At 64.9% G+C, this 14,777-nt stretch overlaps 1 protein-coding gene across 1 annotated transcript; it reads left to right on the plus strand.

Moving 5' to 3' along the window:
- Positions 1–7,338: 7,338 nt before the first annotated feature.
- On the plus strand, positions 7,339–14,777 carry LOC138847270 (uncharacterized). The gene is made up of 2 exons (XM_070065446.1): positions 7,339–7,458; positions 10,756–14,777. Exon 2 carries the CDS (start codon positions 12,295–12,297, stop codon positions 13,243–13,245), a length of 951 nt encoding a protein of 316 aa, XP_069921547.1. The 5' UTR covers positions 7,339–7,458; positions 10,756–12,294; the 3' UTR covers positions 13,246–14,777.

Below are 14,777 nucleotides of genomic sequence, written 5' to 3' on the forward strand. Positions count from 1 at the left end.
CCGGAACCACAGCTGGGTCACTGGTGGTCTGCAAGTTCAGGTCCCTGGCCAGCAGGCCTTGGTGCTGCTTACGGCAGGAAGGCAGTGTGGCAGCGGGCTCTGAGCACCGTCCAGGATGGGCCCGCGGTCCTGCGTGCTGTGGGCGCCCCTGTGCTCCCGAGCCGCTGCAGGAGGGGCCTCCTCTCCCCACTGCGTTCTCTGCGCCCTGTCTTGATCCACGGGGCCTCCACCGTGCCTGACAGGGACCCGGTCAAACCCACCCCTCCCCCGCCACTTCTCAGTGGGGTTGCAGGGAAGTCAGGGAGGTAAACAGGCCCAGGGCCCAATTCCTGGCTGGAATTCCTGGCTGCAGGAGCAGGCCTGGCGCTAACCGGTCAGGGCTCTGAAGACTTCCTTCCTGCAGATCCTGTTCTGGAGGAGGGAGTGTCTGCCGGAAGAGCCTGGGGACAGAACTGTCACTGCCGGTGGCACCACTGTCCCCACTCTGACCCGGTTTGGCCCTGTCCACCGCCCTGCTCGTCCAGGCTCCCAGACCATTTACTCAAGTGCCTTCCTCACTGGCCGCCCAAGCACAGTGCCCGTCTTGCTGCCCCCACGTGCCCGGGACTGACCCCCGCTCCAGCGCCTCTCCTCCCTCGAGGTCACTGGGGCCGACAGGGCAGGGCCCATGGGGCTGACTCCAGCAGGCGCCAGCAAGAGTTGGATGGAAGGACAGTGGGGTGAGCAGACGGGTGTGCGGGTGCGTGGACAGTGGGGTGAGTGGACGGGTGTGCGGGTGCGTGGACAGTGGGGTGAGCGGACGGGTGTGCGGGTGCATGGACAGTGGGGTGAGCGGATGCCCATGCAGGGACATGGATGGATGGAGGGAGGGAGGGACAATGGGAGGGAGGGAGGGAGGGAGGGAGGGATGGACAATGGGATGGAGGGAGGGATGGAGGGAGGGATGGAGGGAGGGATGGACAATGGGATGGACAATGGGATGGAGGGATGGAGGGAGGGAGGGAGGGACAATGGGATGGAGGGAGGGAGGGATGGACAATGGGATGGAGGGAGGGATGGAGGGAGAGAGGGATGGACAATGGGATGGATGGACAATGGGAGGGAGGGATGGAGGGAGGGAGGGAGGGAGGGAGGGAGGGATGGAGGGAGGGATAGAGGGAGGGAGGGATGGAGGGAGGGAGGGATGGAGGGAGGGAGGGACAATGGTATGGAGGGATGGAGGGAGGGAGGGAGGGACAATGGGATGGAGGGAGGGAGGGATGGACAATGGGATGGAGGGAGGGATGGAGGGAGAGAGGGATGGACAATGGGATGGATGGACAATGGGAGGGAGGGAGGGAGGGAGGGATAGAGGGAGGGAGGGATGGAGGGAGGGAGGGATGGACAATGGGATGGAGGGAGGGATGGATGGACAATGGGAGGGAGGGAGGGATGGAGGGACAATGGGATGGAGGGAGGGAGGGAGGGACAATGGGATGGAGGGAGGGAGGGATGGACAATGGGATGGAGGGAGGGAGGGATGGACAATGGGATGGAGGGAGGGAGGGAGGGACAATGGGATGGAGGGAGGGAGGGAGGGACAATGGGATGGAGGGAGGGAGGGAGGGACAATGGGATGGATGGGGGGATGGATGGATGGATGGATCCCATGTTCCTAGCAGTGGCCAGGGGCCACCCTCCCTGCATGCTCAGGGTGTTCGGGGGCCCTGGACAGAGGGGTCAGAGAGGCTGTCCATAAAGCAGCTGAGAGGGGAAGCCGGAAAGCTGCCTTGAGGTTTGGGAGCGCTGTTCCCTGAGAGTAGGCAAGATTCCCCCGCCCCGAGCCCCCGTGGCTCCCGAGGTAAACCCAGAGCTGAGGCAGGAGTGGCCGGAGGCAGCGACGGTGGGAGCCCGGCGACGCTGGCGCAGGCCCCTCTCGCTGCGCTCCCGCTGGTTGAACCTGATGTTCTGTGCTGGGACGGACAGGGGCTCCACATATTTTCTTTTTAACAAAGTCTTTTTAATGAAGGCAGCACACAATCCACTTGGAACAGCAGTTGTGATGCAAAAACGATCCCGCTCCCTTCCCCCCAGGGTCCCCCAGCTCTGCCTCTGCCCCGGCCTGCTCCAGTCTCCCGCGCGCCAGCTCTCTGCCATGATCGACTCACAGGACAGAAGGTGCAGAGTCGGCCACACCAGACCAGCTTCAAATCTTTTCAGAGAGGGGGACAGACAGACAGACAGAAATCTCCTGTCTGCAGGTTCACCCCACGAACCAGGAGGAGGGGCCGGGTGCCAGCGGACAGAGCGGGGTCCTGGGGGCGGGGCCGGCGGCAGAGCCCCTGGCATCGCGTGAGGACCCTGGAACCCGGCCAGCTGTGGGCGTTGGAGCACGACCTGTTATGGGATGTGAAGTCACATTAGCTACAAAAACACACACTTTCACACTGACCCCTGACCCCTCTGGGGACCCCCCCACCTCTCTTCTGCTTCCTGTTCTCTGTCTGGTCAACCCCAAATGCTGAGCACAGACATCGTCCAGCACCCTGCCAACACACACACACACACACACACACACACACACACACACACAGGGGTCTTGGGATGGACGTGGCCTGCCTGGAGCCCTGAGCGGGTGCCAAGCTCTGGTGTTAGGAGTTCTACCTGGCTCAGGAAGCCTCCGGCTGACCCGCCCCCGTCTTACAGACGCTGAGGTGAGAGGCCTCCTGGGATGCAGATCCCTGCACTCCTGCCCGGTACCCGGTACCCGGCACCCGGCATGGGGCACAGCAGGGAAAGCCTCCACCTGTGGTGCTGGCATCCCATACAGGCACTGGTCCAAGCCCTGCTGCTCCTCTTCCGATCCAGCTCCCTGGGAATGGCCTGAGAAAGCAGTGGAAGATGGCCCAAGTGCTTGGGCCCCAGAGTCTGTTGTCTTACCCAGATGGGAGACCCGGATGAAGCTCCTGGCTCCTGACTTTGGCTTGGCCCAGCCTTAGCTGTTGCAGCCATCTGGGGAGTGAGCCAGCAGATGGAAGACCTCTCTCTCTCTCTCTCTCTCTCTCTCTCTCTGTCTCGCCTTCTCTCTAACTCTGACTTCCTAAATAAACAAATGAATACATATATATTTAAAACAAAACCAAAAAACAAATACGGTTCTCCCTCGCGGTGCCCGCTCCTGCCCAAGCCTGAAGCCCTTTCTCCCCGTGCTGACGGCGGCAGGCCCCACCCCCACCCCGCTCCCACCTCCCTGGGCAACCTGGGCCGGGCTGCGGCTACAATGGGCAGCCTGTTTGCTGGAAGGAGACAATATTTGGCTTTCCCTGGGAGCAGTGCCGCCCCTCCCCTGGCTGGCAGGAACTAGCTCTCGTTGGGTAGGGTTGGGCAGCTAGGTCCCGGCAGGAATGGGGGGGGGGGGCACCAGTCAGCGTCCCTCTCACCGCTCCGAGGTTTAATCATTAATGGGCACGTCTGGCCTTCGGTTGAGGGATGGAATTTGGGACCTGGAAGTCCGACACATAATTTTGTGTGAAATCACCTGTTCCTTGATAAAGCTGGAATTGAGGGCCTCCCTGCGAGGTGGCCCAGGGGCTCGCTTTTGGGGGCTGCGAAGTAGCTTCTAGAAGATTTCTTACACATATGACGGGCAGCCGGGCTGCAGGGGTGCACCCCGGCATGTCTACAGCTCCCCTGGGGCTGGGTCCCTGTTCCAGGGTCCCCCAGTGAGGAGCTGCCAGGACAAAGGGCTCCCCACATTCCCTGCAGAGGCCAGGGGTACGGTCAGTCCTGAGGAGGGAGCCCCTGGCCTTCCAGCTTGGCCCCAGGCCCAGTCAGCTCTCCCGTCTGGGCACCCAGAGCCCAGGCCTCCCCCACTGCCCTGGCCCTGTCCTTCCTAGGCACCGCCTGCCCACAGAGAAAAGCCTGGTGAGGGGGTGCGGTTCTCCTGCCCCTCCCCACCCTGGGCAGGGCACGGTCCTCCTAGCTCAGCCTGTGGTCCCATCACCTGTGTTGAGAGGCAGCAAGGGCGTGTCACCCACAGCCCAGTGAAATGCAACTGCCCAGGGTCAATGTCACACGGGACCCCCGCCCTCTATCTCGGGGCATCTCCCTACCCTCCTTTCCCCGCGCCCCCCCCCCCGGGACCCTGAGACAGGACCCTCATGCTGGGCACTGCTCAGCGTGCCCCGGGCAGGCCTGTGCTGCTCTGCTCTGGGACTGTGGCCATCCCAGGGGTTCATCTCCCTGCTGTCCTGTAGTTCCTGGGATGGGATCCTCCTGCTGCCAGTCCTGAGCTTGGACGGTCAACGCTGGCCCAGGGCCTCCTCCTACTGGGCATGGGTCAGGCTCCCCCGGAAGGGCCGGTCAGAGCTGCAGAGTGGACACAGGTGGTTGGGGCTTGCCCACTGTCCCCCAGGAGCCTTCCTGGAACCCAGGAAATCTAGGACAACGTGGGCAGGAGACCCCTGGGGGCCTGGCGGTTCCGTCCCTGCTCTGGGGCAATCAGGCATGGTCGCCCAAGGGTGCTTCCAGGGACAGCGGCTGGGGCTCCCCAGAAACACTCCCCTCCTTTGTACCCCTCCGCCCCGGGCTCTGCCCAGCCGGCACCCCACTTGGCCTTGTGCCCAGCAGCTCTCCAGCCCCGGCTTCCTGGATCAGAGCCGTGGATTGGTCTCTGCTGCTCTTAGGATCAAACCTAAAATTTTCAAGAACTTGACCCACAGATAGGCGACAGCTCTGAGTTTCCATCCCTGGTCCCTGCCAGAGCCGACTCAGCAGCTCTGAACCTGGGAGAGAAACCCGGGCGTGCAGGGCCTCCCAGGGAGCAGGCTCACACCCAGAGTGGGCGGCACAGCACCTGCTACCCTGGGGCGTCACCACTGAAAGTCACAGGCCCCTGGGCTCCGGGCTCGGCGGGGAGGGGCGGCTCCTTATCTCCTGCTCCCCAGGCGAGAGGCGGGTGATGTTTTCCAGATGTCTGGGCAGCCGCCTCCCACTCCCGGCCTTGCCCGGGGTGAGCCCCTGCTGAATTCCTGTGTGTGCTCCAAGCGGCAGCACGGGGCAGGATGGGAGAGCAGGGAGGGCGGGGTGGGGCCCCGGGGATGGCCCGTGAGGCCCAGCCCTGGGCGACCTGGTACGGCTGCAGGTGCTCTCCAGGTGGCTGGGGCTGTGCTGGTGTGGCCCACTCCAGCTGGGGGCTGTGAGGAGCCGGCTGCTGTGGGACAGGGGGCTGGAGGCCCGGGAGGGGACCTGGCCAACCCTGCCCTGCATGCCCGATGGCCCCTGGACACTGCTGGGATGACTCAGCTCCACTCCAGCCCCTAGCGCTGCTGCCCCTGTGGAGGTGACACAGGTGCCCCCCCCCCAGGGACCCAGGTCCCAGCCTCGGTCTCTGCCCTGTCAAACGGTGAGAAGCCTGCACCTGCCGAGGGGGAGACGGCACAACCTGGGTCCCTGGAGCACGGACAGCGCTCGCGATGAGGCCCTGGCAATGACCCCATGGCAGAGACGCCGACGGAGCGCCTGGCTCCTGGCTTGGGCCTGGCCTGGCCCCGGCTGTCGCAATGATTCGGGGAGTGAACCGGTGGCTCGCAGATCTCTCTCTGCCTCTGCCTGTCACGCAGTCTGTCAAATAAACAGACCTTTTCAAAAAAGACTAGCACTTCTCTTGTTTCTTTTTTCTTCTTTTTTTTTTTTTTGACAGGCAGAGTGGACAGAGAGAGAGAGAGAGAGAGAGAGAGAGAGAAAGGTCTTCCTTTGCCGTTGGTTCACCCTCCAATGGCCGCCGCGGCCGGTGCGCTGCGGCCAGCGCACCTCGCTGATCCGATGGCAGGAACCAGGTACTTATCCTGGTCTCCCATGGGGTGCAGGGCCCAAGTACTTGGGCATCCTCCACTGCACTCCCGGGCCACAGCAGAGAGCTGGCCTGGAAGAGGGGCAACCGGGACAGAATCCGGCACCCCGACCGGGACTAGAACCTGGTGTGCCGGCGCCGCAAGGCAGAGGATTAGCCTATTGAGCCGCGGTGCCGACCCACTTCTCTTGTTTCTTAAAGGCTTATTTGTTTATATTTGAAAGGCAGAAATACATAGAGAACAGGAGAGAGAGAGAATCTTCCATCCACTTGTTCGCTCCCCAAACGGCCGCAACAGTCCCGGCTGGGCGAGGCTGAAGCCAGGAGCCAGGAGCTTCTTCCGGTCTCCCACGTGGGTGCAGGGGCCCAAGGCCTTGGGTCATCTTCCGCAGCTTTCCCACACCGTTAGCAGGGAGCTGGAGTAGAAGTGGAGCAGCTGGCACTTGCGCTGGTGCCCATTTGGTTGCCGGCACTGCAGGCAGAGGCCTAACCCACTGTGCCACAGCGCCGGCCCCACTCCCACACCTTAAAGGAAGCAAGCAGCTTCCTCCCAGACTCCCAGGCCTGCTCTTTCCTTCCTGTCCAGTTCCAGGGTCCCCCAGGCAGGACAGAGGATGAGAGGGGCGGTGACGGCAGATGCCTCGCGGCCACCCTGGGCACCGGCCACTCCCGCAGTGTCCCAGCCCCGCCTGCCTGAGGGCAGCCAGGAGACAGGGGTCCCCGAGGGTGCGTGGCGGCAGCAGCAGGCTCCCCTTTTGGAGACACTCACAGGGGCCGTAGGTTTCCGTTTTTTTTCCAGAAAGCACGGCCATGCCTGGATTAGCAGCCAGAGGTGCTGGTGGCGGCCTCGGGCCCTGTGCAGCCCCCGCTGGCCTTTGCCGGGAACAGCAGCACAAGCGGGGAAGCGTGGGGGCAAACTAGCAGCCCCACCAGGCCAGGCTGCCTGCCTAGGGCCAGGCTCCGGCTTGCTCATCAGCCCCATTGTTCCCCGCTGGGTTCCCACTGGGTCACCAAGCCCTTCTGGGCTGGGCGCTGTGTGGCTGCTGGGATCCACGGGGTGACCAGGCCCCTTGGCCCCTTGCTGTGGCAGGCAGCAGATGGGAAAGAAGCCCCCACCCTTGTGCACTTCCTAACAGAGCGCCTGAGCACACAGCACTCGGGGTGGGGGTGCAGGGCTCTCCCTGCCCCCCCCCCAAGCCGGAAATGAGCTTCCTCGCTCCCTCTGACCTTGGCATCCTGATGCCTGTGGGTGTGGGGGTCTTGGATTCTCCCACAAACACCTGCTTCTCTCCCTGCACGCCAGCGGGTGCCACCCCTCCACCGTGGGCAGGGACTTGCTCTCCTCTCTCTTCCCCCGCACTGCAAGGGCTTGGGGTGCAGGGCCGGGAGCAGGTTCCACTGGCCCTGCCTCCCCTGCTGGGCGGGCAATGCTCCTGGAGCCTTTGCTTCCTGCCGGTCCTGTGCCCCCCCCCCAGGGGGGGAGGGGGCGGAGCCTGCAAGCTTGCAGGAAGATGATGCAGAGGCCTCTGGGGCCCCTCCTGGGCCGGCCTCACCTCTGCTCACCCGGACGTCCGCCTTGGAGTCCCTGGGAGGCAGCCCAGCTGAGGCTGAGCAGTCAGGACGTGAAGGTACAGGTGGACCGCCGAGGGAGGAGGGACTGGAGCCAGAGTGGGAGCTTGGGGCCTCGGCGGTGCCCTCGCTGGCATGCACAGGAAACGCCAGCCGGCCTCCTGGCCGCCGGGCCGCACCCCACAGTGAGGATGAGACCAGGGGCTGCACCAGGCTGGTGGAAAGTGGCAAGTGCAGGGCCTGGGAAGGCGGGGGTGGGGGGGCGAGGAGGGTGGGGGAACCTCCGCCCAGGGCTTCACCCACCAGCCCCTTCTCCACTGCAGCCCCACGCGGGGCTTGGGGTGGGGGTGACAGACGGGACGGTCACAGTGTCTGACTCTGCTGTGCGTCCCCCACCCCATCTTTTTACTTAAAGATTTATTTCTTCATTTGCAAGGCAGAGGGGGATGGGGGGGGAGGGGAGAGAGAGAGAGAGAGAGAGAGAGAGAGAGAGAGAGAGAGAGAGAGAGAGGCAGAGACAGAAAGACAGGTCTCTATCCACCATTCACTCCCCCAAATGGCTGCAACAGCCAGGCCTGGGCCAGAACAAAACCAGGAGCCAGGGATTCGTTCTTTTTTTTTTTTTTTTTTTGACAGGCAGAGTGGACAGTGAGAGAGAGAGAGACAGAGAGAAAGGTCTTCCTTTGCCGTTGGTTCACCCTCCAATGGCCGCCGCGGCTGGCACACCACGCTGATCCGATGGCAGGAGCCAGGTACTTATCCTGGTCTCCCATGGGGTGCAGGACCCAAGCACTTGGGCATCCTCCACTGCACTCCTGGGCCACAGCAGAGAGCTGGCCTGGAAGAGGGGCAACCGGGACAGAATCCGGCGCCCCGACCGGGACTAGAACCTGGTGTGCCGGCACCGCTAGGTAGAGGGTTAGCCTAGTGAGCCGCGGCGCCGGCCAGGAATTCATTCTTGTTTCCCACGTGGGTGCAGGGACCCAAGCACGTGGCCCTCCTTCCGCTGTCTTCCCGGGCACAGTGGCGGGGAGCTGGATCAGAAGCAGAGCAGCCAGGACTGGAATCGGCTCTCTGATAGCGGATGAAGGCATTGCAAGTGACAGCCCAGCTCATGTGCCACAATGCCAACCGCACTGATTTTTTAACACTCGAGTCCTGGTGCAGTGACAGTGGCTCTGGCCCCTGAGGCCCCAGGAATGCCCCTTGAAGGGGCCAGGCATGCCCAAGACCAGGGAGCAGTGGGCCAGCCCCTGGGTGGCTGTAGGGGCCGGCTGTGGCCTCTGGGAGCCCTGCTCGGTCCCTGGAGCCCCCAAGGTTCCATGGGGCCCGCTCTGCCTCTCCTCCACTGGCACGGGGACATTGAGGCTGCTGGCACCCTTTGGGTCTGGAGTGGCTCAGGGGGCACACACTGGGGCAGGCCGCCTGAGGAACGCACCCTCTCCTACCACCACCAGTTCACCACCCAGTGAGCACCACAGAAGCTGTTCCCTCTGGGAGACAGCCCCTACCCAGGGGACCGGGCCAGGGGGCACTGCCGTGACCTGTTGGAGGCGCGTGGTGGGGCTGAGTGACCCTGCAGAGGTCCTTAAGGCCGAGGGCCCAGTGGCCATCAAAACACCCCTGGGGCCGGTGGTGGCTACCAGCGTTCCACACGGGGCACCGGCTGCTCCACTTCCCATCCAGCTCCCTGCTAACGTGCCTGGGAGAGAGGTGGAGGACGGCCCAAGTGCTTGGGGCTTGTGGGAGACTGGATGGAGTTCCAGGCTCCTGGCTTTGGCCATCAGGGAGCAAATCAGTGGATGCAGAGCGCTCTCTCTCTCTGTCTCTCTCTTCCCCTCCTCTCTCTGTATGTCTGCCTTTCAAACGTATAAAATAAACCTTGGAGAAGGAAAAGGAGAAGCCGCACACTCGCCTGCCGGGCACCAGCACCTGCACCCTGGCCCGGCCTCCCCTCTCCTGACCCTTTCCCGTCACCCCACGCCTGCCAGGCGGGGCAGGGGTGATTCTTTTATTGTTTTCCAAGTGGCCTGTTGTTTTCTGAGTCCACACGCTTGTCACAAAGACCTGTGCTCCTGAGTGGGCGGTGTTATTAGCTGGGCGCCCCGAGGGGAGGTGACTGGCCTGGTGGCAGTGCGTCAGGGTCAGCCACGACACCAGGACAACAAGGAGGACAGAGTCGGGGCACTCGGATGGGAGCTGGGGCCCCCACCGAGCCGATGGAAACGATGGATGCCCGGGCCGGGCCCCGCTGCTTCCTGTGCCGGGTCTGGGCTGAGGGTGGGACAGGGCCGCACTTCCCTCGGCTGAGCAGACTCAGGGAGGCCCTGGGGTTGGTTCTCTAGGGCTGGGAGGCCACTGAGAGCTGGGGTGGGCTTCTCCCTGAGGAGGGACCTGAGGCTGCCCGGGTCCAGGGGCTGAAGGCCCCTCTTGGCAGCCCCAGGCAGTGGGGCAGGGGCGGGAGTCCTGCGAGGAGCTGTGTGTGTGACCGTGTCCCTCACCTCAGCCCTCTGAGTCACTGTGTCCCTGCTCCGCGGGTGACCGTGTCCCTGCCCCAGCTTTGTGAGTGACCGTGTCCCTGCCCCGGGGCTGCAGGTGACCGTGTCCTTGGGTCCAGCTATGCAGGTGACCGTGTCCCTGGGTCCAGCTCTGCGGGCGACCGTGTCCCTGACCCGGCTCTGCAGGAGACCATGTCCCTGCCCCAGTGCTGCGGGCGACTGTGTCCCTGGCCTTAGTTTGGCTGTGACTTTTTCTCTGGCCCTGATTTTAGGGCCCCCATCTCAGATGTGTGTCCTGGCTCAGTTCATCACACAGTCTCCCTGACCAGCTGATGTGGACACTGCTTGGGTGGAGGCAGTGAGGGTCACCTGCCCAGGGTCACACTTTACCGAATGTGACTCGAACGTGGCGCCACGTGACCCTCAGTGCCACATCACACAGGCGGCAGGGCCAGGTGGAGGGGTCGGCAGCCGGGAGGTGGAGGAGGCCCAAGGGGCAGCAGTCTGCCGCCGCAGTCAGTGGGTTGTCCAGCGAATTCCGGCCCCAGACTGCGGCCCATGCTGGCTGTGTGAGCCTGGATGGGCCACCGACGCTCTCCGACGCCGCCCGTCTCGCGAGCCCGGGTAACACCGGCTGTGATTTCAGGGGCGGGTGGAGGAGGGTTGAGAGCAGCTACCTCACTCGGCTGCAGAGGCCACGGCCAGCTGGTAGGGTCCTGAGGAGGGCGGCTCCCGCTCACTCGGTTCTCAGCAGGGAGGCGGGCTCCAGTGGCGCCTGCCTGGGGGGTGAGGGGCCACTGTCTTCCTCCCCCTTCTGCCCTGCACCGTGGACCTGACCACGAGCCCCGCCTCCCACAGGAGCCCCGCGCCTGCACCTGGGACACAGAAGCCTTGGCCTTGAGCTGTGGGATCCCAAGGCTCAGTTCTTGCACTTTCTCCGCGCTGGCCACCTGCAGGGGCCCTTCCTGCCCACGGCCAGGCCCCTCACCATTTCAAGGCCTGGCCAGGACACATCTCCCTTCCAACGGCTGCCCTGCCCCTGTGGACACAGCGGCCGCCTGTATGTGGGGGCCTGGGGGCCACCGGGCGGCAGGGGTGGCATCCTGGGGGGCTGGCCCTGAGCTCCATCTTCCTGGCACCTCCCGCGGGCGGCTATCCACCGCACCTCGACGTCATCCTCCGGATGGGGGTGGGGGGAGCTGGGAAGTGGGCGTGTCTGCTGCCTGCCTGCCTCCCGCGGGGTAGACTGTGGGCATGCTTGGCCGACTTGGGGATCCCCAGGAGTGGGGGTGATATCGGAATTGGCCCCCTAAAATGTGAAATCGGAATATGACCCCCTGAACGTTCCCCAAAAGTGCCATGTGGGTGCCGTACGGCATCACCTCGTGCTTATTAGTAAGTTCCCAAGCTTAACAAGCCTGCGGGTCCTCGCCTAACACTCGGAGAGGCCTTCCGGCCGCCGCCGCAGAGGAACGAGGCGGCAGGGTGCATTTTAAAGCTTTTACTTGGTGAGAGAAGCGCATGGGAGAGGGAGTGAGGCTTTGTCTCACTGAGGGGTAAATCTGGTTCACACCGATGCCGGGAGCCAGCCACGTGGAGGAGCGTCCTGCCAGGGAGCATGGGCGGTGGCCCGAAGGCCAGGTGCCCTCGAGGCGCAGGGCCACACAGACCCCACCCTGGCAAAAGCCCGAGGAAAGGGGGGGCTGGCACACCGTGGCCCGGGGTTCTAGTGCACTTCCAAAGGAGAGTGGTTAAGTAGCCTGATGGGCCGGGGGTGCACAGGTGTGGCCAGGTAGGGGCGTGCGGCCACACGGGGGTGTGGTGAAGACGTGGTCTTCCCGCTCGCAGACCTGATCAATTTTATCCCATGTGCCTGCCCACAACAGGGGCCCGAGAGCTCGGGAAGACCCCCCGGGGTAGGGCCTGGATGCCGGCGGGGCTGGGGGTGCTGTGCCCTCGGGGCAGCCCCGAGCACCGTCGGGAGCCCCAGCTGGGTCTGTGCACGCCTTGCCGTCTGCCCGGCTTCTCTTTTGAAGAACATGCCGTGGGCCGTGGGCGTCCGGCACGATGCCTTGGGTGGCTGGTCCTAGGGCGTCTCGATTCGGAGGCAACACTCTGGGTGTGCAGGTCCACACTGCGGTCCAGCCGTCCTGGAAGCTTCCCGGAGCCCAGCCGGAGGCCAGCACAGAGGCGGCAGCAGTGCATGCTTGTAGAATGAATAGATGACCTCCAGCGGAGGTGCCGAGCCAGAGTGAGGGCAGCAGGGCGGGGCCTCACCAGGCTCTCGGGCGTGATTCTCCCACACCCTTCCAAGAAGGTGCTGCCTTTAACTGTGTTTATTTAAAAGCATCCAGTAAGTCCAGAAGGCACCGCGGAAGAAACTCAAGTCCATCTCGCATGGCGCTGTCGCTGGGCTCCCGCGTGCTGCGTGTGCAGAGGGCATCACACGGTCCGGCCTGGGCTGGCCCGGCCTCCGTCGCCTTCTGGGCCACACGGATCCGGGTCCTGCCGCCCGCACCGCCGCCGAAGGTCCTCTGTCCTGCACAGGGCTGGGCAGGGCCAGGCTGGGCTGAGGGTGCAACCTGGGTGCTGCCCCAAGGCCCAGAGCCAGGGTGCTACTTAGGGCGCCCAGAGGAAGAGGAGGCGGGGAGGAAGCCGCTGCCGGCTTCCCTCCTGGCGCTGCTTCCCTGTGACTCAGCGCTGCCCCGGCCACTGCCGGAAACCACAAAGGGCTGCGGACACGGGCACTGCCGGGTCCCGGGCGCGCTCCCGCGCTGGGGCACACTGGGGTCCCGGGCGCGCTCCCGCGCTGGGGCACACTGGGGTCCCGGGCGCGCTCCCGCGCTGGGCACTGCCGGGTCACGGGCTCGCTCCCGCTGCCTCCATTCCTGGCGTTTGACTGATCAAAGCCAGGGCAGTCCCGGGAGAGGGGCGGGGACAGCTTGGGCGCGGCGAGGGTGCGTCCCACACCAGGCCTGGGCTGCATTCTTGGCCTGGTTGCCCGGGGCCCTCCCTGGGTCTCCTGGCTCACAGGCCCCGCCGCCCTGTAATCTGCCCGCCCGGGCTGCACCAGAGAAGAGGGGGCGTCCCCGACGAGCCCCGAGCGCTTGGGTCTGTCTGCCTGTGCGGCGGGCGGAGAGGCTGGGCCGGCCACCCGTGGTCCCACCGGCTCCCTGGACAACGGAGACCCTGAGAGCTGCCCGCCTTGCTCCAGGGTGCAGTGCGCCCCCTCGTGGTGAGAGCCTGCAGCGCCTCCGTCCCATCAATCCCGCAGCGGTCGCCGCGGCGGCTGAGCCGAGCCTGCTGGGGAACACCGGAACGGGCACCGGCAGACCCCGGCCCTGCTAGTTCACTTCCAGAAGTGGGCGGACTTGCTCCTGTCGGAGACGGTCCACGGGCCCGCCTGTTGGCCGCCTTCCCTTCTTCCTGGTCTATCCTGAGGCAGAGGAATTTTACATCACCAATGGCCGGCTCTCCCACCCGTATGGGGCCAGGGGAGCTGCAGCCGGGGCTGACCAGCTGGGCCGCGGTGGGGGGCGCCGGGCCCCAGGGCGGAGAGCGGTGAACACCGCCTCCACTCCAGAGGGAGAAGCCGCAGCGGACCTGTGCGGGTCTGGGAGGGGATGGCTGCCTCCCTCCGGCCTTCCAGAAGGGGTGCCGGCAGCCCCCCAGGACAGCAAGGAGCCGGGGGGCAGGGGACGCTGGTGGAGTCTCCAACAAAGGCTGCTCTGTCCACCCACTCAGAGAAAACACGTCCCCTGGACACCTGCTCCCGACTCCTGTAACCCAGGGCTCAGTCACCTGTTAACCAGGTGGGGGCCGCGGAGGCCAGCGTCACCCCGCGAGCTGCTATCTGCCTCCTTGGTGATCAAGAGCAGCCAGGTGGCCTTGTGTCCTGAGCTCCACCCGAGACCCAGAGCAGGGTGGCGGCACCGTCAGCCTTCCCAGAGCCAGGGGGGCGCATGGGGAAACGGAGGCCTGGCGAAGGCGTTTTCCTCTCAGCCGCCCACCCAGGCCACCTGTTCCAGGTACACGCGCAGCCACTGCCATCCAGACCAGGAGCGGGGGGCTGACATCCGTGATGCGTCAGCTCTTACGCGCTCCATGAAACTGCACGGAATGAGGGCCTTGCAGGTCAGAAGTTAAATCCCAGAGGGTTACGGCAACTGAGGATGGACTTGGCCGTGGGAGCAGGAAGCCGCCCCACCAGTGCGTCTCGGGGAACCCTGGGCCCGAGGGTCCCCACAGGCTGGCCTGAGACCAGAAGACCAGGAGAGGAGCTGGGAGTCACACGTCCCCACTCAGACCTGGACCGGGCAGGGGCCGGGAGTCCTGATGGCCCCCGTGGGACATGGGAGCCACCACTACCTCCTGCAGCCTCTCGTGGCCAGGAGCAGCCGCAGTGCCGGGACCCATGGTGTCTTCCTCCGCTCCCTGAGGCCCTCACAGGACACGGCGGCACCTGGGAGGAGACACGCAGGGGTGGGCCTGGCGTGGGGAGTCGGGAGTCAGCCACGCGCCTGCATCTAGCCAACCTGGGTCAGCTCACGCTGGCTCACCCGCCAGGCACCCTGGCTGGGCGTCAGGCCTGGTACACTTGGGGCTGGCTCGGGGAGGGACGTGTCTGGTCAGCAGGGACACTGCCTGCTGCTCCACTTCTCCCTCTCCTCCTCGCTCCTGCCCTCCTTCCTCACAGAAGGGAGCCCAGCTCTATACCTGAGCTGGGAAGCAGGGGAGAGGCCGGGCCTACCACCCAGAGGTCAGGGGGATGGGGGGCGGAGGACAGGTGGCGGGGGAGCGGCTCTGCTCCAGGGCTGGGGGTCTGAGTGCCAGGGTGTGCCACCACCTCCCGGGGGCTCTTGTAGCTGAGCACCGCCCCC

This window comes from Oryctolagus cuniculus, chromosome 20 (genome assembly GCF_964237555.1).
Source record: "Oryctolagus cuniculus chromosome 20, mOryCun1.1, whole genome shotgun sequence".
NCBI classification, from domain to species: Eukaryota; Metazoa; Chordata; class Mammalia; order Lagomorpha; family Leporidae; genus Oryctolagus; species Oryctolagus cuniculus.